Here is a 26,830-nt window from a genome sequence, read left to right on the forward strand (position 1 = left end):
CATTCCGATCAGTGGTAATTCTTGTCACATTAAAAGATGAGGCATTAGACATATAATAATGAGAGCATAGCCATCGTCATACAAATTTATACGCAACTGAACAAAAAAATATATTTAGTAAGTAATGAAACTCGAAATAACATAAACAGAGTCAAACTTCCTGAAAAAAAATCAAATTGAAAAACTTTAAAGACAACAACAAATAAAAAGAATAATAAACAAAAACAGGTCCATTTGTAGAATCACTGATGAGAATCACTGACGAACGAGGGAACGAAACTATTTGCGTAACGCATATGTCGTACTGTTATCAGCTGAATTTTAAGAACCGCTTCAGCCATTTGTCGTGGAAGCCGTTGGCTATTGTATTCATTGATACTATAACATGCAATTGAATGAGGGCGTACTGTTACAGGATTGTTCAACACCAACGAAAGACAACCAAAATCTGACACAATATCAAGCTGAGACCTGCACTCGGAAGGTTGTAATTGCTAAGGGCAAATTTAAAATAAAAGAAATATATAACACCCAGGAATGTTCAATTTAAAACATTAGAATGTCAGAAGAATAAAGAAGTAATTATATTATTGGCAATATTGCGCATATCTGAACACTGGAACCACAATATGTCGAAAACAGGTTCACTTAAATTGCGATGAGGGACCAATTCTTTGTTTTTGTTATTTTTTTTTCTGAATCTTCTTATGCCAATGATTTAAGCTTATTATGAACAAGTAGTGAGGGTTTTTCTGCCATTTTTACGGAAAGTGGGGACTTCAAACTGTATTGATGATTATGAGATGGCATTATGGAAAGCTACACATAACTCTTGCATGGGACCAAAGGATGGTCTTTGCTTGTAATTGAGTCAGAGGTGATGGTCTGTCACTACATGGAGTAAGTTTTTATAGCCTTTGTTGAAGAAGACTGTTTGGAGTTATACCGGGAAGCTTTTGTTTCTTCGAGCCATGTTTCTGCTTTTACGTGAGAGCAAAGGCGCATACAGGATTTTTTTTTTTGGGGGGGGGGGGAGGGGGGTACCATAAAAAATATTTAAAAAACGCATACAATTTTTTTATATTTATTTTTGTTTCGTTTTTATGAGTCGAACAAAAATTGCAGGGGAGGTGGGTTTAACCCCCCCCCCCCCCCTGAATAGGGACTTGAGTGGGAGCCACTTTTTTGGCAGGAAATCTAGAAGACACTAATTTCAAATTTGAATTAGACTAAAATTAAAAATTACCAGACGATGTGCGACGGTTCCCTGGCCCAATTGTGAAAACATTTTGTTTATAATAATAAACAAATAAATTTAAAGATAACCAAGTAATAGCAGTTTCCCATGGGTCAAAAAGTGCTGCAAGATACTATTCAAGTGGCTTTTCGCTTGAGTTTATTATTTTCGGCGTGAGGGACTGAGATAGGGGAATGCTATCACGAATTCCTCCTAAATTTAAATAGTTTATCATTGTTTAAGAGCTTAGTCTTTGCTCCTTTCTTAGTTATGTTATTTGAAAAGTCAGCTTTTGAACGAAAAGAGATAACAGTTTTTTTTTATTTTAATCATTGAAAAGGTGGTGATAACTTCATGTTATGGTACATGGTACTGACAACTTCAATGTTATGGTACACATCAGCAATTGTCGGGTAATCAATATGTAAAAACTACCAAAGTCCAAATTCGGTGCAATTGCGCTCCAAGTCTAGATTTGTTTCAAAACAAGCTGGGACACAATGAGGGCCCGCAATCCTTCCGTCATCCTCTGTCAACTTTTTCTTAAAGGGTAGGTGTGTTGCACCTTTTTGAAACATAATCTTTCAGATATTGTTATTCTTTGTTATTAAAGTAGACGTAAAGTCCCTCCAACCCCTTGTCTAAAGCACCCTCACTGTTACCTTCTCATATACTTAAGCATTTTGTATAATTAATAACGGTTTTCTCATTAGGGTGTTGGGGCTGATAGGTTAATATCACTTATGATGATATTATGTCTACTTACCAAAAAAGGTTGTACATTGAGAATAGTCAAACAAATTTTGACTGGAGCATTCAATGTAATTCCTTTTCTCTCTCTCTCTCTCTTTCTCTCTCTCTTTTTTTTGCAGAGAAACTAATTTAAAGCTGACTGAAATTCTTGTGACAATTAAAATGATAACTAATAAATAAGGATTCTTTAATAAATATCAGATAAAAACAAATAATTCTATTGCATGTTGTGTTTTTTCTTTGGGGGGGGGGGAATGTTTAGAAGCAAGCCAAGTCCAATTACTCAAAATGTCATGTTGACAATCGTCAACATGATTTTTTTTAATGACAGATTAATAGGTGATGTATGGAAATATCCAGCATTTTATCCTATAACTGAAAATCAACAAAAGACTAGAGAAAAATCCCTTGATCTAAGTTTTAATACTTCCTTATTAATTACGGACTACCTCAGGGATCTATCCAAAGGTATGTTTTAGTTATTATTAATTTTTTTTTTCTTTCCTTTGATGCATCAACAAGTGTTTTTAGGTTTATATTTTTTTTTATCTTTTTTTGGATGGGAGGCTTATTCTTTTGTAACAATCTTGGAGAGACCTTTTTAGACCCTCTTTCTTGCCGAAGATTCATGTATGTGTATGTTAAATATGTTTCTATTTAGGGATCTTGTTAAGAAGAAGCGGGATGAACATATAAAGATGGTATGGCGGATCCAACCAGCACACAAGCGCCTTCAAACACGTATTGAAGAAATGCGAAAGTTTAGACGGCAACACGAGCAACTCTGCGCTGTCATTACTCGCGTTCTACGTCCTTCTGTAAATCAGCGTGCTTCTCCTGAAGCCAATAAGCAATCTCCCGTTGAACAACCCTTGTTTGATTTGACCGACAATAACCCAGTTGAGGTATTTATTTGTAACTTATATCATTCTAATTGCCAACCTAATTCATGTGTCCCTATTTTTTCTTTTTACATAAATCGAGAAACTGAGTATATTTTGTAGTGTCAAAATGAAAGGACTTGCCTAATGGTTTTTAACTTTACAATGGTTTTTTATCTTCACAGTAACGATTTTTATCTCCAAAGACTTATTAAAAAAAAAAAAAAATATATATATATTCTTTGTTGCAGCTTATAGCTGAACTAGCTGAGCGTACTTGAAGACATGCAAAAAGTGTTGTGGCCCCTTCTCGTTAAAAAAAAGTAAAACTTTTCCTTGGAGTTCCATCACGAGATAGTCACTCGCCTTTAGGAAAAAAAGCGCGGTGACATCTAGTGAGTTCTTTATGTAATAGAGGGTTAATAGAGATATAATATATTTCTAGAGAGATTTTATATCTGTACAAATATATAATTAGAAGCATACATTCCTGCTTTTTTAGTTTAATATAAAATTTTAGAAAAGCCTAAATAAACGCAAGTCTGTTTTCTAGGCCTTATTCGCTTGGTACATGGTCTTTATTAATGATATATAGTCACTTACCTCTAGGAAAAATCACTTATTCTCTTGTGAGTTTCCGAAAACTAATTGAGTTAATTCTAATTGCAAGTCTACGAGGAAAATTAACCTGCTCAATACTATCATGTCATAGTTTAAAAATTATCTATTGGCTGATATGTGTTACAGACAGTTACGAATTATGTAAGGTACGGTTTGGTTCATAACATCACATAAAATGATGTCATCCGGTCTTTTAGCTACAGATATTGAAATATGTTTTGCCTCAATCTTGGCTGATCGTTACTAGTTCCTGTGAAGTAATTATGACTCTGCAAATATAACAAGTGCATAACGGCCCAGAAAACAGGCTTGCTTTTTTTAGCTATCTTAAAATTTATACTAAATTTAAAAAGAAGAAATGTATGCTACTGAATATCTTCTATTCATTTTTATTTCAATATATGTTCTATTGAATTAGCATTTTTTTTCCCCCTAAGTCAATTAGCCTTTAGATGTATTAACAAAGGCGATAACCTTGCCAAAGTAATAAATCAATAAATCTGCCAAAAGACGAAAATCTTCCAAAAAACGTATATATATATATATATATATATATATATATATATATATATATATATATATATATATATATATATATATATATATATATATATATATATATATATATATAAAAGTTAACATGAACACTAACATACATTCTTTTATAATTGTTAAAATACTACTAAAATTAGCAAATGAATAAACTGTGTTCAAAGGGGGATGGGAAAAAAACTAAGAATAGGAATAATAAGGCATGTAATCTTGCGTAGAACTATCCGAAAAGGAAAATAAGATTGAAAAAAACAACCAACGACCAGAAATCATATTACACATTTTTTAAAAGCTATTTTCAAAATTATGAGGCTCGACAGTACTCTAAACATCGATTTGGAACTTCGGACCAAGTTTTGGGACCCTTGGTACGAAAAGAGAATTCCGAGTATGATGAGGATGATATTGGTATCCTAACAATAGTAACCATGTAGTATTATTTATAATTATTAATGAAGTTACCAGAAAGAAACATAATAGCATAACGCATTCCAATATTATCATTCAAAATTAAACATAGAGACTTAACAGTACCAAGTTAAAACGAACCATACATTACCACTTTTTTTTTACATTATAAATCGTCCTAACGTAGGCACTATGGGGTTTATTTGACGAAATTTTATCGTGTCATCTTGCAAGACAGGAAGAGACCTGAAATGAACGTCGAACACACTTGTCCAAGTCGAACAACAATAAAATAAATATGAGTGTACTAGTGAATATACATAGTACGAAGATTTAGGCATTGTTGTAAAATCCACTTTATTTTATCTAAAATAGTAATAATTCATTTATTACCCTTAAAATGTTCAAAAGTGATCGAACAAATTACTGTAAAATAGGAAAAAAAAGTGATAAAAAGTATGGACAACTAAAACTGACTGTACAATACACTAGATAGCGAATGATAAGGGCTCAGATGATTAACGAATTTAGGGATCCATTCTTGATTAAATTGCCAAATATTTTTCAAATAAAATTTGCATCATACATTTTGATAACAATTGAGTTGCTAGTGATTTCGGGTTGCATAAAAAGTACTTATGTTAACTGAAATGCAGGCGACAGAAAGAATAGCCCTCAAATCTTTATAACAAAAAATATTATAAAATCCAGCTTACTGAAATACGGGAATGGTCTGAAAAATTGGTATATAAGTTTGCCGAAACGGTGGTTTAAACAGTTTCACTTTGAAACAATTTTGACATAACTGACCTTTTGGTTTGTTTTTAAGATTCATAAGTTCAGTGTCTTAAAATATTCAAATTTCTCCAACATTATTGAAGTAGATGTAAGAATTAGTTAGAAATTTTGAAATAAAATCCTATTTTTCTCAAGGCAGTAGCTTGAAAATGGCTCTTAGAAGGGGTGTTCGCCACAATCTTGGCAATAGGTTGTGTAGTATAAATACTGAAGAATTTACTTTACTAAAAATATATGTCGCCTTTGGGGAAGTTCTTGACAGTCGTAAAACATCACAAATTTCAGAATATTTAAACTGCTGTTTGAGATTGAAAAAGAAAAGATCGATCTTTTGTTTTGTCTTGTTTTCTTCTCGTTGGTATTTCCTGTTCAATTGCCAATCATGATGCTTTCCCTTGAAACACCTGTTGGTTCTCTTCTGTAATATAATTGACAATTTTAGGAGGTAATGCTGGCCTACGAAAATGTCAAGGAGGTTGACGTTTTGGACATTACACGAGATGGAACGGAATCCTGGGAAGCTGCTGTCAAGCGGTATGATGATCGAATTGACCGTGTTGAAACCCGCATAATTGCTAGACTCCGAGACCAATTAGGTCAGGCTAAATCAGCTCACGAGATGTTTCGTATCTTCAGCCGTTTCAATGCCCTCTTTGTTCGTCCGCATGTGATGGGTGCGATTCGTGAATATCAAACTCACTTGATTCAAAGAGTTAAAGATGATATTGAGACTCTTCAAGAAAAATTCAAGGTGAATTTTTTTTCTCGTAAAATATTAATAAAAAAATAGTAATTTCAACGGTGTGAATTAGGGGGGGGGGGGAGCAAAAATATATTTTCCAAAATCTAGAGGGGAGTAAAAGAATCTTTGAAGACCAATGGCCTTCCCCCCCTCCCCCAATTGAAGCCACTGAATTTCAATACTGAGTAATTTGAAGAGAAGCAAAAAAAGATATATAATGGAAACTAAACAAATTAAAGCAGAGAGAGATAGGTCGGTTTAATGAAATTTCTCATCTTTTTGCTCTTCTAGTATCTCTGCCAATATCTTATAAGTATTCCTCTTTTTTATCTTGTTGTTTACTGCAACATCTGCGTAGAATAAAATCCATTGTGTTTACTTTTGTTATATTCTGATGGAATTTAAGTTGCAAGTATTTGTTTTGATATTTACTTGATTCCAACCGAAGCTTTATTTTACAAATATACTGTTAAAGTACTACCACCCTAGGGCATATTCTAATTCATAGGATATATTCTAATGGAATTTAAGTTGCAAGTATATGTTTCGATATTTACTTGATTCCAACCGAAGCTTTATTTTACAAATATACTGTTAAAGTACTACCACCCTAGGGCATATTCTAATTCATAGGATATATTCTAATGGAATTTAAGTTGCAAGTATATGTTTCGATATTTACTTGATTCCAACCGAAGCTTTATTTTACAAATATACTGTTAAAGTACTACCACCCTAGGGCATATTCTAATTCATAGGATATATTCTAATGGAATTTAAGTTGCAAGTATATGTTTCGATATTTACTTGATTCCAACCGAAGCTTTATTTTACAAATATACTGTTAAAGTACTACCACCCTAGGGCATATTCTAATTCATAGGATATATTCTAATGGAATTTAAGTTGCAAGTATATGTTTCGATATTTACTTGATTCCAACCGAAGCTTTATTTTACAAATATACTGCTTAAGTACTACCACCCTAGGGCATATTCTAATTCATAGGATATATTCTAATGGAATTTAAGTTGCAAGTATATGTTTCGATATTTACTTGATTCCAACCGAAGCTTTATTTTACAAATATACTGTTAAAGTACTACCACCCTAGGGCATATTCTAATTCATAGGATATATTCTAATGGAATTTAAGTTGCAAGTATATGTTTCGATATTTACTTGATTCCAACCGAAGCTTTATTTTACAAATATACTGTTAAAGTACTACCACCCTAGGGCATATTCTAATTCATAGGATATATTCTAATGGAATTTAAGTTGCAAGTATATGTTTCGATATTTACTTGATTCCAACCGAAGCTTTATTTTACAAATATACTGTTAAAGTACTACCACCCTAGGGCATATTCTAATTCATAGGATATATTCTAATGGAATTTAAGTTGCAAGTATATGTTTCGATATTTACTTGATTCCAACCGAAGCTTTATTTTACAAATATACTGTTAAAGTACTACCACCCTAGGGCATATTCTAATTCATAGGAGATATTCTGATGGAATTTAAGTTGCAAGTATATGTTTCGATATTTACTTGATTCCAACCGAAGCTTTATTTTACAAATATACTGTTAAAGTACTACCACCCTAGGGCATATTCTAATTCATAGGATATATTCTAATGGAATTTAAGTTGCAAGTATATGTTTCGATATTTACTTGATTCCAACCGAAGCTTTATTTTACAAATATACTGTTAAAGTACTACCACCCTAGGGCATATTCTAATTCATAGGATATATTCTAATGGAATTTAAGTTGCAAGTATATGTTTCGATATTTACTTGATTCCAACAGAAGCTTTATTTTACAAATATACTGCTTAAGTACTACCACCCTAGGGCATATTCTAATTCATAGCAGATAGAAGAAGCCGCTGTTTATGCATAATCCTTATGGGGATTAGGATTATAGTTTACGTGAAGACAAAATTTGAATGGCTGAACTAAAGAGAATGTTAGGTTAAATAGGTTGGTACACTGTATAATGCTAGACGTTTGAATAAAAGTTTGTTACAATTTGCTATATGCAGTTTGTTTTAGCCTTCTATTACGGCTATTTTCACTGAACAGAACACGGCAGTTTTTTGCACTGAAAATGTTTTATCTTAAAAAATATACTTTCTTCTCCCTTTCCCAGTTATGCCGCATATAAATTTCTGAAAAAAATCTCGGCCGGCCGCTTTTGTCCCCGTGGAAGAATTTTGGACACATTTTATACGCCTTTTTTTTCTTTGTTCGCTATTTCCAAAATCGGAGTCATGCTTCGGAATACGTCTGGCATGAAGTTATATTTCTGCTGTAAAATTGTATTTTGGTTTTATGGGAAATAGCTTGTTATGTATCTAATATTCGAAAACTATGTACCTCCAATCCAAGGCATTACTTGTCAAAATGTTTGGGGGGGGGGGTGTGTGGATTTGCCGACTTCTCCTAAGATTTCTTCTTTTTTACCGGCTGAGACTTATCTTCTTCCATTGATTTTACATCAATTATTCCCATTAGCTCTTTGCCTAATAAATCAAAATCTCTGGTTCAGGTAACGGATGTTCCCTGGTTCCTTTATAATATTGAACAATATCAATGGTTTAAACTAGGCATTACCAGAACAACCTTGACCTTTTCGTTTTTTTAAGCTCCATTTTTTTCGATATAATTTCAAAAAAAATGTTGATTGAAACTTGGAACTCTGACAATGACTTTATGTTAGTTGCTACGGTTTTGAATTCGTCACTACGTCTCATTATTTTTTGTTTTACTCAGATTCAATATGGTAGAAGTAAAAGCTCACGAATGAGTCATTTTCGAGACATACCTCCAATATCTGGATCTATCATTTGGGCACGGCAAGTGGACCGACAGCTATCTGCTTACTTAAAGAGAGTTGAGGATGTACTGGGGAAAGGCTGGGAAAATCACTTAGAAGGACAAAAGCTCAAAGAAGACGGTGACTCCTTCAGGTAATGATAACATTTTGTTTTTTAGTTAAGTTCATAAAATATTTTTGCTACGTATGTTTGTTGGCCTCATAATGACGTCATTCAGTTTACGTCCAAAACAAAAGCTCAAAGAAGATGGTGGCTCCTTCAGGCAATGACATTATCTGTTTTATAATTCAGAGTTATAAAATGTTTGTTTTATTATTTGTTTTTGTCGACCTAATTATGTTGACCTCATTGAGTTGGCCTCGAAACAAAAGAACATGGTAACTCCTTCCGGTAATGACTGTAGGTTTTTACTTTGCTCTTTTATAATTTTTTTTTTTTACTATATATGTTTGTCTCGTTTTGGCCTCATTGAGTTTTCTCATTGGTTCCATTATTTTTTTTTTTTTTTGTGATCATAGTTTCTGGTGACCAAAGGTTTTTTTTTTCAATTACTTGGTGGATTGAGACTTGATTAAACATTAAATCTGTTCGGCTCTTTGCTGAATTTGAAATACGTCAATCCATATATTGATCCGTGATTTCAGTTTCTAATCCAACAGATTGCAGATTTTACATTGCAAAAACTTCATTTTTAAAAATTCTTTAAAGGTAGCCTGTTGCATTGTAACCTGTGACCTTTCATGGAAGAAATTTCGGTCAAACGTGATTGACCCAGTCAATTTAAAAAAAAAATCCCGCAATAGTTTTTCTTTTAAGAGAACCCGTGGTGCGAGTTTCCACGCAATATGATATTTTCATGGACGAACTGTCTTTGGCTTTGGCTAAAATGGTAGACTTTAAATTTTTTCAAGACTATTATTACTGATGACCTAGAGGTTGTACTTCGTTTACAATTTGTAAAAGATTTATGTAACGGGGTATTTCATGGATGAACTTTTTTGATTTCGGCTTTTTTTGTTTTTTGGTTTTGGTTACTTCAACATTCTTTTAATGTTACCTCAGGCACAATTTATAAAAGCAGAATTATTTTTCTGTATCGACAGCATGAAAGTTCGAAATCCGCGTTATTTTAGTCTTTTATCTCTTTTCTTTCTACTGGCCGCAGTCTCGTTTGAGTTTTTTGTTGTTGTTGTTGTATAGATAGCCTCTTAAACTATAAAGACTAATGAAAGCTTGCTAAAAAAAGCCCATTAATAAAGTTTCAAACGTGCCCCTAAACACACAAAGCCTCACCCACAAAATTTTTGTGTAACACGTAGCCAAACGCTGTGTATGAAGCTTTATAAAAGGTATTTCTTGCGTTCACCCGTTGTATCTTATAAGCTGTAAAAAAAATATCCCGGGAGATATCTTGGTAATTCATTCACTAATTGCTGATTGTCGTTAAATGTATATGTCTTCGCTAGAAAATTTCGCTTATGCGACCCGGCTCAATAATAACCAAAAACTAAAAAATGGAATTTTGGTACCAATAGCTACATCAAAAGAATCGCATTTAAAGCTGATTTTAAATATATACGTTTCATCAAGTTTAGTCTTACCCATCAAAAGTTACGAGCCTGAGAATTTTTTTTTCAGGGGTGATCGTATCGACCCAGTTGTCCTAGAATGCTGCGAGAGGGCTCATTCTAACGGAAATGAAAAGTTCTAGTGCCCTTTTTAAGTGACCAAAAAAATTGGAGGGCACCTATGCCCCCTCCTACGCTAATTATTTTCCCAAAGGCAACGGATCAAAATTCTGAGATAGCCATTTTATTCAGCTTAGTCGAAAAACCTTATAATTATGTCTTTGGGGACGACTTACTCCCCCACAGGCCGCGTGGGAGGGGCTACAAGTTCAAAACTTTAACCAGTGCTTACATATACTAATGGTTATTGGGAAGTGTACGGGCGTTTTCAGGAGGATTTTTTGGTTGGATGCAGGGGTTGAGAAGAGGGAGATATGCTGGGGGAACTTTCCATCCAGGAATTTGTCATGGGGGAAGAAAATTTCCATGAAGGGAGCGCAGGATTTACTAGCATTACTTAAAAAAAAAACAATGAAAAAATAAATATGAAAAAGTTGTTTTTTCAGGTGGAAGTAAGCAGCAGCATTAAAACTTAAGACGAACAGAAATTATTACCCATAGGAGGGGCTCACCTCCTCTTAATACCTCGCTCTTTACGCTAAAGTATTTTTAGTAATTTCAACTATTTATTCTGCGGCTTTTGTGATTCAGGGGTCATTCTTAATGAATTGGGACAAAATTTAAGCTTTAGTGTAAAGAGCGAGGTAATGAAGAGGGGGCGAACCCCCTCATATATGTAATAGAAACTTGAGAATATAAAAGTTCTTTACGTAAGCTAATTTATAAGTTACGTATATATTTTACTTATAAAAAGATTCGTAAACAATTAAAAGTTCTAGTTGCCTTTTTAATTAACCGAAAATTAGAGGACAACTAGGCTTCCTCTCCCGCTCTTTTTTTCTCAAAATCATTCGATCAAAATTATGAGAAAGCCATTTAGCCAAAAAAAAAAAAAATATAAAAATTTCGTTTTAATTATTCCTCTGCGGAGAGCCAAAATCAAAACATGCATTGATTCAAAACGTTCAGAAATCAAATAAAAAAAACAAGTTTTTTTTAAATGAAAGTAAGGAGCGACATTAAAAATTAAAACGAACAGAAATTACTCCGTATATGAAAGGGGCTTTTCCTCCTCAACGCCCCGCTCTTTACGCTAAAGTTTTTTACTGTTTTAAGATGTAGAGTTAAGAGAAAGAGTCAAACTGTAGCGTAAAAAGCGGGGCGTTGAGGAGGATATGAAAGGGGCTTTTCCTCCTCAACGCCCCGCTCTTTACGCTAAAGTTTGACTCTTTCTCTTAACTCTACTTTTTAAAACAGTAAAAAACTTTAGCGTAAAGAGCGGGGCGTTGAGGAGGAAAAGCCCCTTTCATATACTGAGTAATTTCTGTTCGTTTTAATTTTTAATGTCGCTCCTTACTTTCATTTAAAAAAAACTTGTTTTTTTTATTTAATTTTTTTGCTAGCGCGATTATATCTTTGGAGGGAGGGTCCAATTTTACTAAAACAACAGGATAGGTAAATTTTTTAATTATTGTAAAAAAAAATATCAAGACATCAGCCCCCCCCCCCCCTTATTTCTGTGTCCAGTATAAATTAGCTCCCGAAAGAATATATTTTCCTTTTGTAAATTGGAGAAAGTCGCGTTTTAAACGAATAAATAATATTCAAGTCCAGTTTAGTTCGTTTTGAATGGCAGTTTAAACACTAAACAAAGTGACCATTGTGAATTAATTGTAGATAATAAAATAAAATAAAAAGGTTGTTTAAAAAAGGTGGACGTGAAATAGGATCAGTAATTCTAGCAAAATTAACTCAATAAGCTAATTACTCTATTGCTCTATTCGACTCATTTTCGAAGAAAAACTAAGGGCTTGACATGGAATAATTTCCTTGGCTTACTTGACTTAAAGCTCTTGCTCGGCAACGTCGCCAGCTTAGAGGGAACCAGACGTCAGCGCCATTAACTATCTCTAGAGTGTTCTGTCCTGGGCAAGGCTTGGAGCTTCATCGGGGTCGACCGAGGATAACCTCTGCAAATCTTGTGCGTGGTCTATTTCTTTGGCGTTTCCAGCCATTTGAAACTGGATCGAAGTCAAAGATGAGTCGTGCGGGCGAAGAAATAATGCATGTCATTTTATTTGAAAGGCAAATAAAAGTAGACGAGTAATGTAAATAGAACTAATATTGGAAGTATTAATCAGTTCCTCTTCATGTTGTTTTGACATTATCTGATTTTAGGGCTAAGCTAAACACTCAAGAAATTTTTGAAAGTTGGGTTAGAAATGTTACACACAAAAACTTTGGTGTCAGCGGACGCATATTTTTGATCGAAAGCTCTCGGATGGGCCGTGCTGGAAGAGGAATGCAGCTTCGACTTCGCGTGAACTTTCTACCGGAGATTATTACTCTAGCTAAAGAAGTAAGTGTCTATTCTTTGTTCTGTCTATTATTTCCTTTTCTTACTATGAAAGAAATATGGTGTCTTCCTCCTTTGTTTCTCCCATAAGTTATTCTGCTATAATCGTTTTTGAAAATGTCAATTTGAAAATGTGAGTTCTAAGATGTATTTGTCATTTGAACTCTAAAGAAAGCTACTCCCAAATATTAAAACTACCCACCTTTTAAGCCCTGAGGGTCGCTTCCTTTTTTGCAACTTAGGTTCCCTATGTCTTTAGAGAATACTTCTTCTCCTTCGCTTTCATTTTCAAATAAAAATAAACCCCTTAATACATTCCGTTTCCAGTCAGAAAAAAATATATTCCTTTTCCCTGGATCCAAGGTCTTTGAGCCTTGATGACGCATTTTATGTGTGATCGCGTAGCTTGCATGGATAGTTATTCTTTTCCCTTTGTCCCTGCCCGACGGCTCGACAATGTCTCCCTCTATGAAAAGACACCATTAGTGAGTCCACCTTCCCCGATTCTGATTTTTCTGTAATAAAGCTTGAAGGGATAATTGCCTTTCTTAATAGCCGTTCTATTTTCTCTTAAAATTTGCCTAGTAATGCAGATGGCATTCATTTTGAAAAAATACCTAAGTTAGAAGCTCTTTCCCAATTTATTGAAACTGAAATGACCTAAGTCCATATACAAAATTTGTGTGCCCTTAAAATGAATAACTACTCCCATCCTTTAAACCCACTGATCATTTACTTGCAAAATAAGGGGGGCGTCCCTTTCTTTTCTCATACCAAAAGAGGATCCAGATCCTATTCATTCAGCAATTATTTAACAGGGCCGATTTAGTTGTTTCAATGAGAATTTTCTTATTTGGTCTTTTAAGTGGTTTAAAGAATGATTTTCTTTGTTGAATCTTAGACATAAAGCAGCTTTGGAAAATTCCGACAACTATAGTGTTTTACCTCATTTGAACCAGCATGAGTACTTTTTATACTTTTCAGTTCTCTTCGTGGGTCTACTTCTCCTAGGAGGTACATATCACTTCTGCCTCTTGTAACAGCTGACGCCAAGCACTCATTCTCAGCCAAAAGTTGGTCTTTCGTTCACTTCTAAACTTTCTATTTTGTGATTTTTGATCGTAATCACTTAGAAGAACAGGACGAAGTGGAGAAATACACAATTTAAATTCACTTGAGTTAAATGTTTTGAAGTTTCAGAAACAGATTGAAAATAATTCTCAGCTTGCTGGAATAGCCTTTCAAAAAAATTTAAGAGATAAACCTTGTTTTAGACACTACGTGACTCTCAGGTAGCCAACTTGAAGCAAATTCAGTTTCATTAAAATAGATACATTTGTATCGGGCGCACTACGAGGAAACGTTACAAAAGAAGGAGAAAATATGTTCTTCCTTGTCATTGAAAACGAACAATTAAACTCTGTCAGTCACAACAAAGCGTTAAAAAAACACTTTTAAATGATATAGCTTATTTTAGACAATATGGTGATTTCTCAAAAAACCGATAGGAGTAAATTCAACTTCTTTAAAATGCTAATTTGTTCCTCTGTATCAAGAAAAAAAAATCCAAGTTCTGTCACTCACGAAAATGGTGTCTGTAAATGGAAAAAAAAAATACGGGACGAAAATCATGACGTATTTGATTTTCTTCTCCTTAGAACTGTAAACACTGTACTGTAAATACTGTATTATCATACTTATTAAAGCTTTTCGCGATTTGGCCCCAAAATCTTCTTTTCATTACTTGTCGACGACTAGATTTACTTCTCACATGATGTCAAAGATTACTATTTTTGATTTGTTTTTTCTATGTTTGTTAATCATGAGGTACTTCGAGCTACTTATTGATGGACATCCCAATTCCCATGCAGGAAAACGCACGCATGATCTTATCAATGCTCATCTTATTTGTCCTATACCTTTGATTTCGACTACGTCAAAATTACTTTGATATCTGGTGCTACTCTGTCTGAATTGCTTTTTATATACTGATTGTCATCAGTATGCCTATAAGAAACAATTTTTACTGTGATTCACAACTTTCATTCAGCGTTTTGTTATTCATTCAGCGTGCTTGTTTTGTTGAGATACTTATGATGTACGTTCACTCTTACAAGCAATTTTGCGACAGGCTTGTCGCTGTAGCTTGCACCAAAAGTACGAGATGCTTATATTTTTGGTTCACCAGACAGTTCGTTGTAACGAACTATAAATAAGGAGCTACTCGGCTCAATAGTAATCGAAACTCTAAAAAACGAAATTTTGATATCAAGAGACGCATCAAAAGAATCAGCTTAGTTTTCTGATGCCAAATATATAAAATTCATCAAGTTTCGTCAAGTTGCTCATCAAAAGTTACGAGCCTGAAAAAATTTGCCTGATTTTTTGAAATAGGTGGGAAACAATCTCTAAAACTCAAGAATTCTTAATGAAAATCCAACCATCGAATTCAGCTTACCTGAGAATCCTATTGTAGAACTTTCAAGCTCTTAAACACAAAAATGTGGAATTTTACTATTTTTGCCAGAAGACAAATCATGGATGCATCTTTATTTTTTTTTTTTTTTTTCATGGGTAATGGTGTTGAAATAATGCTCCTAGGAGATCGGGAGAGGGTGACTTTGAACTGAAATTAAAAGCTCTAGTGCCCTTTTTAAGTGACAAAAAGATTGGAGGGTAACTGGCCCCCCTCCCGAGTCCATCACCCATTTATTTCCTAAAGTTATCTGTTCAAAATGTTGAGATAGCTATTTTGTTCAGCATAGTTGAAAGATCAAAAAGCTATTTCTTTAGGGCTAAAATGACCCCCCCCTCCCCCACAGTCTGTGGGGAGAGGCCTGTAAGATCTGAAATTTCCCCATTGTTTACGTATAGTGTTTGTTACTGGGAAAAATATAGACATTCTTCGGAGGTTTTTTTTGTGCTTGGGGTGGATTTTCATTGGGAGAATCTTCTAGGATTTTAAAACACAAAACGAACAGATAATTGTTCTGTATAAGAAGGGTTGACCCCACCTCAATACCTTGCTCTTTACACTAACGCTGTCAGCATTTTTAAAAAAGCTTCCTATTCTAATTAAACGGCCCCTGTGTTTCAGTAGCCGTTATAAAAAAATTAGGACAAACAGTTAAATTTTAGCATAATGAGCAAAATATTGAGGAGGGGGTAACCCTTCATATAGGGAATAATTTCTGTTCGTTTTGCGTCTTAATGTTGCATGCAATTTTGCATTTTGCATGCAAGTTACGTGGTAATGTTAATTGTAAAACAACCGATGTAATTTACCTATTAGAATGTAGTAAATGCTGCCTACAATATGTGGGGGAAACAACTAATAATATATATAAAAGATTTCCTGGACAATAATGAAAAAACTAATAACTATCTAGTTCAAAGTTTTAATAATAGTACATGTTCCATATCAGATATAACTGTCACAATTTTAGAAAATTTAGAGTTAGAAAATTTAAATAAAGAAGAGAAGAATAATAGACTACGTAAACAGGAGGATTTCTGGATCCATACTCTTGGTACAGCTTATCCTTTTGGGCTAAATGATCGTGTAGCAAAATATGGTGACATGTCTCAGGTTGTTGTTAAATGTATTGATGGTTTTATGGACCATCCTTCTTTTACTTGTCCTACTAAACGTAAAAAACGATCGAGAGGACATAGGAAAAATAAATTAGATTTACATATGCTTTTTATAGATCTATGCCAGCTACTTGAATCTAGGGGTATGATTTCTGTAATAAAATGTCTAAATAATTTATCCAAGAGGAATTTAATCAAACTTTTCTGGATTGTTAAGAATAATACAGCTCTTGAATATAATTTAAGGTAATATGCGATACAATTTGCATTCTAACTAAAACGAAATTTAAATCAAAAAAGAAAAAGTTTGATAAGATTGGTAATAAGGATAACAGATTATATTTACCTATTAATTTTACTTGTAAGCAGATTGAAGATATTAATTTACCGGAAATTTTAAATCAGCGGGATGTGAAACAGGCCCTTCCTAGTAATTTGAATTATAATGATAGTCCAGTTTTAACTTATAAATTTTCAAAAACTATTGGGCAAATTATTTTTAATTATAATTTAATACTTAAAAGATTAGATAGTGATATAAATTAGAAACCAGTTTGTAACTGTAAGCAACTTGTCTTATTTGTAAATCCCACTTACAAACATGTTATAACAGGGGACTTGTCAATAATTAAGCAAGATGATCTTCAAATTATAATGAATAAAGGGGCTAATTTCCGTCTTTCTCATCATCTGAAACCATCGAGTGTTCTTGATGGCTTGGAAAATGATTTTGATTTATTTATTGATAAGTGGTGTAAGAAAGAGAATAAAAATAAAGAGAGTTTTCAAAGTTGGAAGAATTTAATTATTAGTAGAATACGAAATAAAATATATTTTAACTTAAAAAATAGTAACACTAAATCATTATTTTTTAATGCTAAGATTAAACAAGCAATTGCAAATCTACAGAATGAATTTGTAATTGTGCCGGTGGATAAAGCTAATAATAATTTTGCCATAATTTGTCAGAAGTTGTATTGTGATATCTTAAAAAGGGAGTTATGCACAACTAATGTTTACGAAAAGGTAAATTTAGAGGATGAGAATTTAATTGAAAAGACTGAAGAAATACTTTTTAAAAATTTTAATATTAAAATAAATTTTCAATGATAAAAAGTTCCCTTTCCTATATTGGACTGTAAAATTTCATAAGAATCCCCCTAAACCACGGTTTATTGCTGGAGCAGCTAAATGTCCAACCCGCATTGCTGCTACTGACCTCTCTTTAAGTTTAAAGGAAATTATAAATAAACTTAAAACCTATTGTTCTGGTATTAAACAATTTTCGAATTTTAATCCATATTGGAGTGTTAATAATTCACTGCAGGTGATATATTCTTTAACAATGGTTTCAGCTAAAAGAATTGAGTCTTTCGATTTTGCGACAATGTATACTAATTTATCACTTAATGTAGTGTTAGATAATTTAAAAACTGTTATCAAGAAATCTTTCCTCTTATATAGTAAAAGGTTCTTAAAAATAGACACTTATAATAAAATAGGTATATGGACAAATTGCTTTAAGACTACAGTTAGCTTGAGGTGTTACAGCTTGGATATGATTTTTGGGTTATTAGAATTTGTTTTATACAATACTTATATAAGATTTGGTGGTGATTCGTACAAGCAAATCGTGGGAATTCCCATGGGGGGGGGGGGGAATGCCAGCCCATTTATAGCTGACTTGTTTTTAAGTCAACTAGAATATAAATATATGATGGATAAGAATAATCCAAATAATTTGAAACATGTTTTGTCAAATAATAAAAGATATTTAGATGATATTTTGGTCTTAAATTGTAAGGATTTCATTGATATTTCTAAAAATATATATCCATCAGAGCTTACTCTTGAACCTAGTCATGGCGCTGGTCTTGAAGATCATTTCTTAGATTTAAATATTAATATTTCTGATAATAGTAAATTAAGTTTTAAACGTATAATAAAATGGATGATTTTGATTTTGAGGTGACTAGTGTCCCATTCCCTGAAAGTAATATACACTCAAATATCACATATTCGGCGTTTTTCTCACAGTTACTACGTTATGCAAGGATTTGTAGTAATTATATTGATTTTAAAAATAGATATAAAATCTTAAGCCAAAAATTGATATTAAGAGGTTTTTCTGCAAATAAATTAACTTGGCAATTTAAAAAAATTTGTTTTCATTATAACGAACTTTTAAATAAATACCAAAAAAATCATCTGGAAATACTTAGGGAAATTTTTGGCTAATTTCTGAGGTTTGCGAAAAGTTGATGCAGCTCTTATCTATTATGAATTGTGTTTCTAATAGAGCGAATTTTTCGAAAATAGCCAGATGGTAATGATGAATTCTGTAATTGTTTAGTTCATTCAGGTTTTTTGCAAAGAGTTAATATTTGTGATTTGGTAAAATTTATCACATTTAGTTTACCTATTGTTGCTAAAAAGAGGAGTATATTAACAGGATAAACTTGTTTTGGTGTTACCTGGTTGTTCTACATTTGCTGTTTTTTTTTGTTTTTTTTTCATAGGCATGTATTTTGGGGATGATACCTGACACGGGGATGCCATGGATATTCTGTGGTAGGCATAACACTTGACTGGGTAGAGAATTTAAAGTGCCGAAACCCTATAGGCAAGTGTATTCTCCTGATGAGCCCTTGTGTTGGGTTGTTGCCTCTGAATTATTTGTTTTTACTGTTTTTATTGTTTGGTAAATGACAACTTATACTTATTGACGACATGACTGCCTGTCCATGGATTATTCTTTATGGTTGATTGTGTATGGCTATGCTGTTTGACCTATGTGGTTGTATGGATGAGTAGGGTTAAGGCCTCATTCAAGTGCTGGTCTATATTCATCACTAATTTAGGAAAACAGTTTTCCCTTTCTCCTTCTATCTCTTTTTTTTTAAATGTGTTTGTGCTGTTGTAATTTTCACTGAAATCTTATATATATATATATATATATATATATATATATATTTGGATATTTTGACATCAAGAAAAGGGTTGAATTGTATGGGTTTAGAATAAATAAAAATGTACTGTCTGTCTGTCCGTCTGTTTCAGTAGCTTCTATAAAAAAAGGGAAAAAATAGAAAAAAACTGAAAAAAAACTAAAAAATAAAAAAAAATAAGAAAAGAAAAAAAAAGGAAAAAAACTAAAAAAGAAGAAAAAAAAACCCAAAAAAACCAAAAAAATAAAAACTTAAAAAACTAAAGAAAAAAATAAATAATATAATGATTTTTTTAATGCTCAACCCATGAGGAAAGTGTTATAAGAGACAGTATTTGACTTGGCATAAATTTTAAAATACTGGACCACAACTTATTTGGCCGAGACCGAACTTCTTCCGAACAAGACCAAATAATTGAACTCTGATAAAGAGAAAGCTGCTTTGCAAACTGGCGTTTAGTATAAATATACAATTTGTGCCGCCACCCATCTCGCGGTTTATTCGTGTCAATCCAAACTGAAAGCCAAAACTTAGCAGAAAAGTAAGCATTTCGCAAATAAGTTGTAAATTCGCAAAAAATAATTAGTTAACCATCTGGGTTCCAACTTTTACTCCCCTAATAGGTGCTGCCGATTTCAAGGAGGCACACTCGTGCCTCTTTAAAGAGGCGGACCACGACAATGGCGAAGCGGAAGCGTGCTGGGCCCATAACCCAGAGGTCGGTGGATCGAAACCGCTAGCGGCTAACTTTTTAAAATTTGTAAAATTAGGTAATTTTGTCAGTTTGAATTTATTGATACAGAAAGGGAGAAAATAAACATGGAAACATGTGATCAGAATTACATACTGGAATGTTCACAAGAATTTATACTGAAGCGGGGGTAAGGCTTGATGGAAGCAAGTTAAAAGAACCATTTAAATTGATTTCCTAATTGAAGCCGTTGGTGAAATTTTCTATTGTAATAACTTGTTTGATAACAAGCATAACAGCAGCTTGGCGCAGCGGAAGCGCGCTGGGCCCATAAACCGGAGGCGGGTGGGTAAAACCCACTTGCTGCTAAATTTTTAATTAAGCTGCTAAACTATTAAAATTATCAAAATTAGATAATTTTGTCAGTTTGAATTTATTGATACAGAAAGCGAGAAAATAAACATGGAAAATTATTATTAAATTACATCCACCATGGATTGTAGAAAAACGTACAGAAATAATATGAAAAAAACTTCGTTTTCTTAAAGAGTTAAAGAGGCTGCGTCCCAAAGTCGAACCTTAAAACGTACAGGAATTAGGAGTGGCAGTTGGGGGGCTGCCGCCCCCAAACCCCCCGCTTTTAGAGACTCTTTTGTACAGGTTTTTTGTTGTGGGGGAACTTCATTGTTACTAATTACTAGTTTCGGCGCAATGGTTCTCCTGTCCTCTTGTGTTTAACATTTTTCGAAGTTATTCCATTATTCATTCATTTCAATTTTTTGTTAATTAAAAGAGGGCCTTTCCGAAGCCAAGAGCGGGGGGTTCGGGGGGTGGTAGCCCCCCACAAAAAAACCTGTACAAAAGTCTTTAAAAGCGGGGGGTTTGGGGGCGGCAGCCCCCCAACTGCCTCTCCTAATTCCTGTACGTTTTAAGGTTCGACTTTGGGACGCAGCCTCTTTAACTCTTTAAGAAAACGAAGTTTTTTTTATATTATTTCGGCAAGAGCCAGGGCAAGAGTAAGTTCACTACAATAAATGTTCAGCCTAACTCGAGAATCACGTATATTCTTTATTGAACTCTGCATCAACAAATCGAACGGTATACAAATTCTCGTGGGAATATTATTGCACACATTCTGGAAATGATCTGGAGACGCACTGTCCCTATCATTAGCATAAGATACAGATTGCTTTTTCGGAAGCCGGTTAGAATCTGAGCACGGTACCGTGCTTACGTCCAATCTGACGTAAGATTGGAATCTCTGACAACAACTTCCGCAATAGTTACGGATGACTGATAAAAAATATGGTCTAAGTTAGATGTACTACCCGAATTATGGACGTAAGTAGTACTCTCATTCTCTGGTGCAACTACATAATCGTCATTAAACAGATCGAAATTAATACTTTGGCGATCATAATCACCCGAAGATTTAAGTGGGTCGGTTAGATCACAAATGGAGTTACCAGTCGTGATACAGGTAAACCCTGTTCTTTTATTTTTAGCAAGCAGTTCGTGGGCAGATAAATGTTCAGCATAACAAAATCCGGATTCTAATTGCCAAAAAGTCACTTGGCGAATCAAAAACAGACGAAGGAAAACATGACTTCAAAAACGTTGCTAGACCACCGCAAGGCCGGCCACAAGGCTGAGAGCGGCGTGTAGCGATCAAGAACACTATGATTGGTTGATAGTTTCTTAAGGTTCAGGCTCAAAGTAGTTGCAAAGTGCTCCTGAATACTCATTATATCACATTTAGATAAAAAGTCCTTTAAAAACTCAGATTAATTTAGCAAACTTAAATATAAATTCTGTGAGGTAATCGCATAAGAGGTGGAGGATCCTTGGTTCATTTCTTCATTGCACCTTGATGGGCAGGTTTTAGACTCATTTTTCTAGGATTTAGCATTGTTCTTCGCCTTATTAGCCGGTCACCTTACACTGTAGCATGTATGACTTTTCTTTTTGCTCAAAATGCAGAACATATCTTTCGTGCACGTATTATCCTACGTGGAAGTGTGGTCACAAGCAACACAACGACCACAAATAGGTGTTCAGTACGCAGTCGGCTGGTATGTGACCAACTCCATGGCAGGAAAAACACCTTTTCGGGAGAAATATGAACTCTTCCGCAGGCAGCTTCTCTTAGCCGACCCGAACGGATTACACAAGAAAAATCTTCAACATCCTTCCTGGTCCCAAATACAGCGTAAACACTTCGGAACGCTCAAACTTACCGATTTCTATTGCCCTTGATGCACTTGGAACAAGGGATTCTACATCAGTATAAGTCGTTTTAGGTGGAACCTGCTTCAGGACGGCAAGAAAAACAGTTTCTCTTTGAGCACTGTAGCGACCCCAGACTTTATATATATATATATATATATATATATATATATATATATATATATATATATATATATATTTATATATATATATATATATCTATATATATATAAAAATAAGTTGTCTGTGTGTGGATCTGTGGATCAGGTGACGTCATGTTTGTCCGCATATGACGTCTGAATTATTTCAAACTAATACAAAAGAAGAAAAAAACTAAAAAAGGTAAAAACTACAAAAAAAACTAAAAAGAAAAAAAAACTAAAAAAGCTAAAAAACTAAAAAAAACTAAAAAAAAAGGTAAAAATCTAATAACTAAAAAAAAACTGAAAAAAATAAAAAAAAGGCAAAAACTACAAAAAAAAATAAAAACTAATAAAAAAACTAAAAAAGCTAAAAAACTAAAAAAACTAAAAAAAACTAAAAAAAAAGTAAAAAACTAAAAAAAACTAAAAACTAAAAAAGAAAAAAACTAAAAAAAGGAAAAAACTGAAAAATAAAAGAGAAAAAGAAAACTAAAAAAATATTATATATATAAAAATAAGTTGTCTGTGTGTGGATCTGTGGATGGATCAGGTGACGTCATGTTTGTCCGCATATGACGTCTGAATTATTTCACACTAATACAAAAGAAGAAAAAAACTAAAAAAGGTAAAAACTACAAAAAAAACTAAAAAGAAAAAAAAACTAAAAAAGCTAAAAAACTAAAAAAAACTAAAAAACGGTAAAAATATAATAACTAAAAAAAAACTGAAAAAAATAAAAAAAGGCAAAAACTAAAAAAAAATAAAAACTACTAAAAAAACTAAAAAAGCTAAAAACTAAAAAAACTAAAAAAAACTAAAAAAAACTAAAAAAAGGTAAAAAACTAAAAAAACTAAAAACTAAAAAAGAAAAAAACTAAAAAAAGGGAAAAAACTGAAAAATAAAAGAGAAAAAGAAAACTAAAAAAATATGAATAAATATATATAAAAATAAGTTGTTTGTGGGTTATGTCTGTCTGTCTGTCTGTCGAGTGACGTCGTGTTTGTCCGCATATGACGTCTGAATTATTTCACACTAATACAAAAGAAGAAAAAAAACTAAAAAAGGTAAAAACTACAAAAAAAACTAAAAAGAAAAAAAACTAAAAAAGCTAAAAAACTAAAAAAAACTAAAAAAAGGTAAAAAACTAAAAACTAAAAAAAACTGAAAAAACTAAAAAAAGGCAAAAACTAAAAAAAAAACTAAAAACTAATAAAAAAAACTAAAAAAGCTAAAAAACTAAAAAAACTAAAAAAACTAAAAAAAGGTAAAAAACAAAAAAAAACTAAAAACTAAAAAAGAAAAAACCAAAAAAAAGGAAAAAACTGAAAAATAAGAGAAAAAGAAAACTAAAAAAATATTAATAAATATAAAAAATATAAATATAAATATAATATAAATTAGCAATCAACAAAGCACCGAGACACAAATGACGACCGGGACACAGGGAGTATAAATGACGACCAGGACATAAGTAAAAAAAAAACTAAAAAAACTAAAAAAATGGTAAAAACTACAAAAAAACTAAAAACTAATAAAAAAACTAAAAAATCTAAAAATCTAAATAAACTAAAAAAGAAAAAAAAGAAAAAAGGAAAAAAATAAAGGAGAAAAACAAAACTAAAAAACGAATGTATATACAGACCGGGACACCGGGATACAAATGACGACCGGGACACAGGGATTATAAATGACGACCGGGACACAGGGACACAACTACAATGGGGACGCCGGGGGGCACAGGGGGATATAAATGACGACCGGGACACCGGGACACAAGGAATATAAATGACGCCCGGGACACTCAAAGAGAAATCACAGACTGGAACACCGGGACACAAATGACGACCGGGACACAGGGAATGTAAATGACGACCGGGACACAGGGACATAACTACAAAGGGGACGCCGGGGTGCACAGGGGGATATATAAATGACGATGGCGACTCAGGGAATGGTCGATTAGCAATCACCATCAACAAAGCTCAAGGGCAATCATTAGAATCATGAGGTATAGATCTGAATACGGATTGTTTTCCCATGGACCATTATATGTTGCATGTTCAAGAGTCGGTAAACCTGAAAATCTATTTATATGCACAGACAATGGGACAGCAAAGAATGTTGTATATTCGCAAGTTTTACGTAGTTAAAAACATATATATATATATATATATATATATATATATATATATATATATATATATATATATATATATATATATATATATATATATATATATATATATCTATCTATCTATATTCACAGGTGGGACATAGGGACACAACTACAATGGCGCGTAACTAATATGGCGCGTAACGACTTACGGGCGCGGGGGGGCTTGGGGGGGCGCGAAGCGCCCCCACCAACTAGGTGTTGGGGTGGCGCGAAGCGCCACCCCAACAGCTAGTATATATATATATATATATATATATATATATATATATATATATATATATATATATATATATATATATATATATATATATATATATATATATATACTTTATCTACTCGTTGAGTGCAATGTGGAAGATATAACTATATATTTTTTCTAAGGTCCCAAATACAGGACTAAAATCTCAAGATCCTGGTAACCCTGTTGTCGGGTAAACTTAATACCTTTTTAACTAACTTTCGCATTGCTTTTTAAAGTTTTCCTTTTTTATGTATAAATATATTGAACAGCTAATATGGGTTACAACATAAAAATAAAATGAAACAGATTTATTTTTTAAATCTGTCATTTATTCTGCTTGTGGTTGTAATATCTTTACATTCCAATCAAATTTAGCCTAATTAGTACTGGTCATTTGTGAATCGCAATTTGCCTAATCCCGTTTATATTTTCAGGTCCGTAACTTGAAAGCAATGGGCTTCCGGGTTCCATTGGCGATTGTCAACAAAGCACATCAAACTAATCAGCTCTATCCTTACGCGATCTCTTTGATCGAAAGTGTACGGACTTATGAACGTACTTTGGAAAAGGTAAGATTTAATTGTTTATTTTTGTGCTAAGTAGCAAGTGTGCGCATTTATGAATTTTATAAGATGCTGCAATCCTGCCGATTAGATGCTAGGAACCACAACAAAAATTCTAAGTTTTTTATTGTCTAAATCCTGGCACAATTGTTTTTTTTTTTAACTTGTGAGGAAGGCTTTTCTTGAATCCATTTTATTTTAGTTACAATTATGAAGCTCCTTTTTTTAATTCCTCTTCTTTTAGCTCTTTCATCGTTGTTTCATTTGGGCATATAATTAGCGATAACGGCACTACTTTTAAACCTACCATGAATAGAGTAAAGATCCTATCTGAGATGAATAACAGTCATTGACTTAATCATCATTGTATTTTCGTGTTTATTGGTTATAATATCCGCTGAAAGCAGTTGGAATGGCTCGAGAAATACTCCTGGACCTTATTGTTAACCTCTCTTCTAAAACGTTGGAGCCCCAGGAAATCGAAACACTGGAAAAAGGTCCAAAATTCTCTTTTCTACCGAAACAAGTTCCTGCGGTAGATATAATTTCCTCTCTAGAGTCCGCTTTGCATAAACGCTATCCATCTGTTTCTAACCTTGAGGAAGTTAGGTCTGGTCTCATAAATACCCTTTATAACAGCCAAAGAAAGGTTAAGCCTCCTACCACTTCCACACCGAAAAATTTGCACGACATAAAAATACTATCTAATCTCCACAAAGACCCTTCTATTATAATAACCAAACCAGACAAAACAATTCACTTGTTGTTATGGATACGATAGACTATGACAACAAAATTCTTTCACATTTAAAGGACAAAATTACATATAAAACAATAACTCATGATCCTACTGATCAATTTGTTAACAATATTATAAATGAATTAAAGCAGCTAAAACAAAATGGTAAAACCACCCCACAATTATACAATAAATTTTTTCCCCGTGGTAGCTTCTGTCCCAAACTCTACGGTTTACCAAAAATACTATCGTAGCATGTACTAAAGCCCCCGCTTCCATTATTGGGAAATGGCTTTGCAGAGCTTTCAAATCTTTATTGTATTCCCAAAATTCCTATATTCGTAATTTGGCAGATTTAGTTAAAAAACTTAGCAACACAAGTATTTCAGAAAACATAATAGGTAGTAGTTTTGACATTGTTTCCATGTATACGAATATAGATGTGGCTATCTCTGAGGATTTATTAAAAAACAAAATAGAAGAAAATTACCACTTAATCGAGGTTTCAGCGACAGGAATTGATTGTGAAGTTTTAATGACTCTAGTTAAAATTTGTAATAAGTTTTCTATATATTTTCAGTTTCGCGATTCTTTTTATCAGCAAAAAAAAATGGGTTACCCA

General features: G+C 33.1%; 1 protein-coding gene across 1 annotated transcript in view; it reads left to right on the plus strand.

Moving 5' to 3' along the window:
- Positions 1-26,830, plus strand: part of LOC136034288 (dynein heavy chain, cytoplasmic-like) — an 83,118-nt gene that overhangs the window by 36,757 nt on the left and 19,531 nt on the right. The window contains exons 8-12 of the mRNA XM_065715427.1: positions 2,652-2,895; positions 5,693-6,001; positions 8,778-8,974; positions 12,709-12,889; positions 25,341-25,475. Of these exons, the coding sequence (XP_065571499.1) occupies positions 2,652-2,895; positions 5,693-6,001; positions 8,778-8,974; positions 12,709-12,889; positions 25,341-25,475 (1,066 nt within the window). The remainder of the gene's footprint in view (positions 1-2,651; positions 2,896-5,692; positions 6,002-8,777; positions 8,975-12,708; positions 12,890-25,340; positions 25,476-26,830) is intronic.

This window comes from Artemia franciscana, chromosome 13 (assembly GCF_032884065.1).
Source record: "Artemia franciscana chromosome 13, ASM3288406v1, whole genome shotgun sequence".
Lineage (NCBI taxonomy): Eukaryota > Metazoa > Arthropoda > Branchiopoda > Anostraca > Artemiidae > Artemia > Artemia franciscana.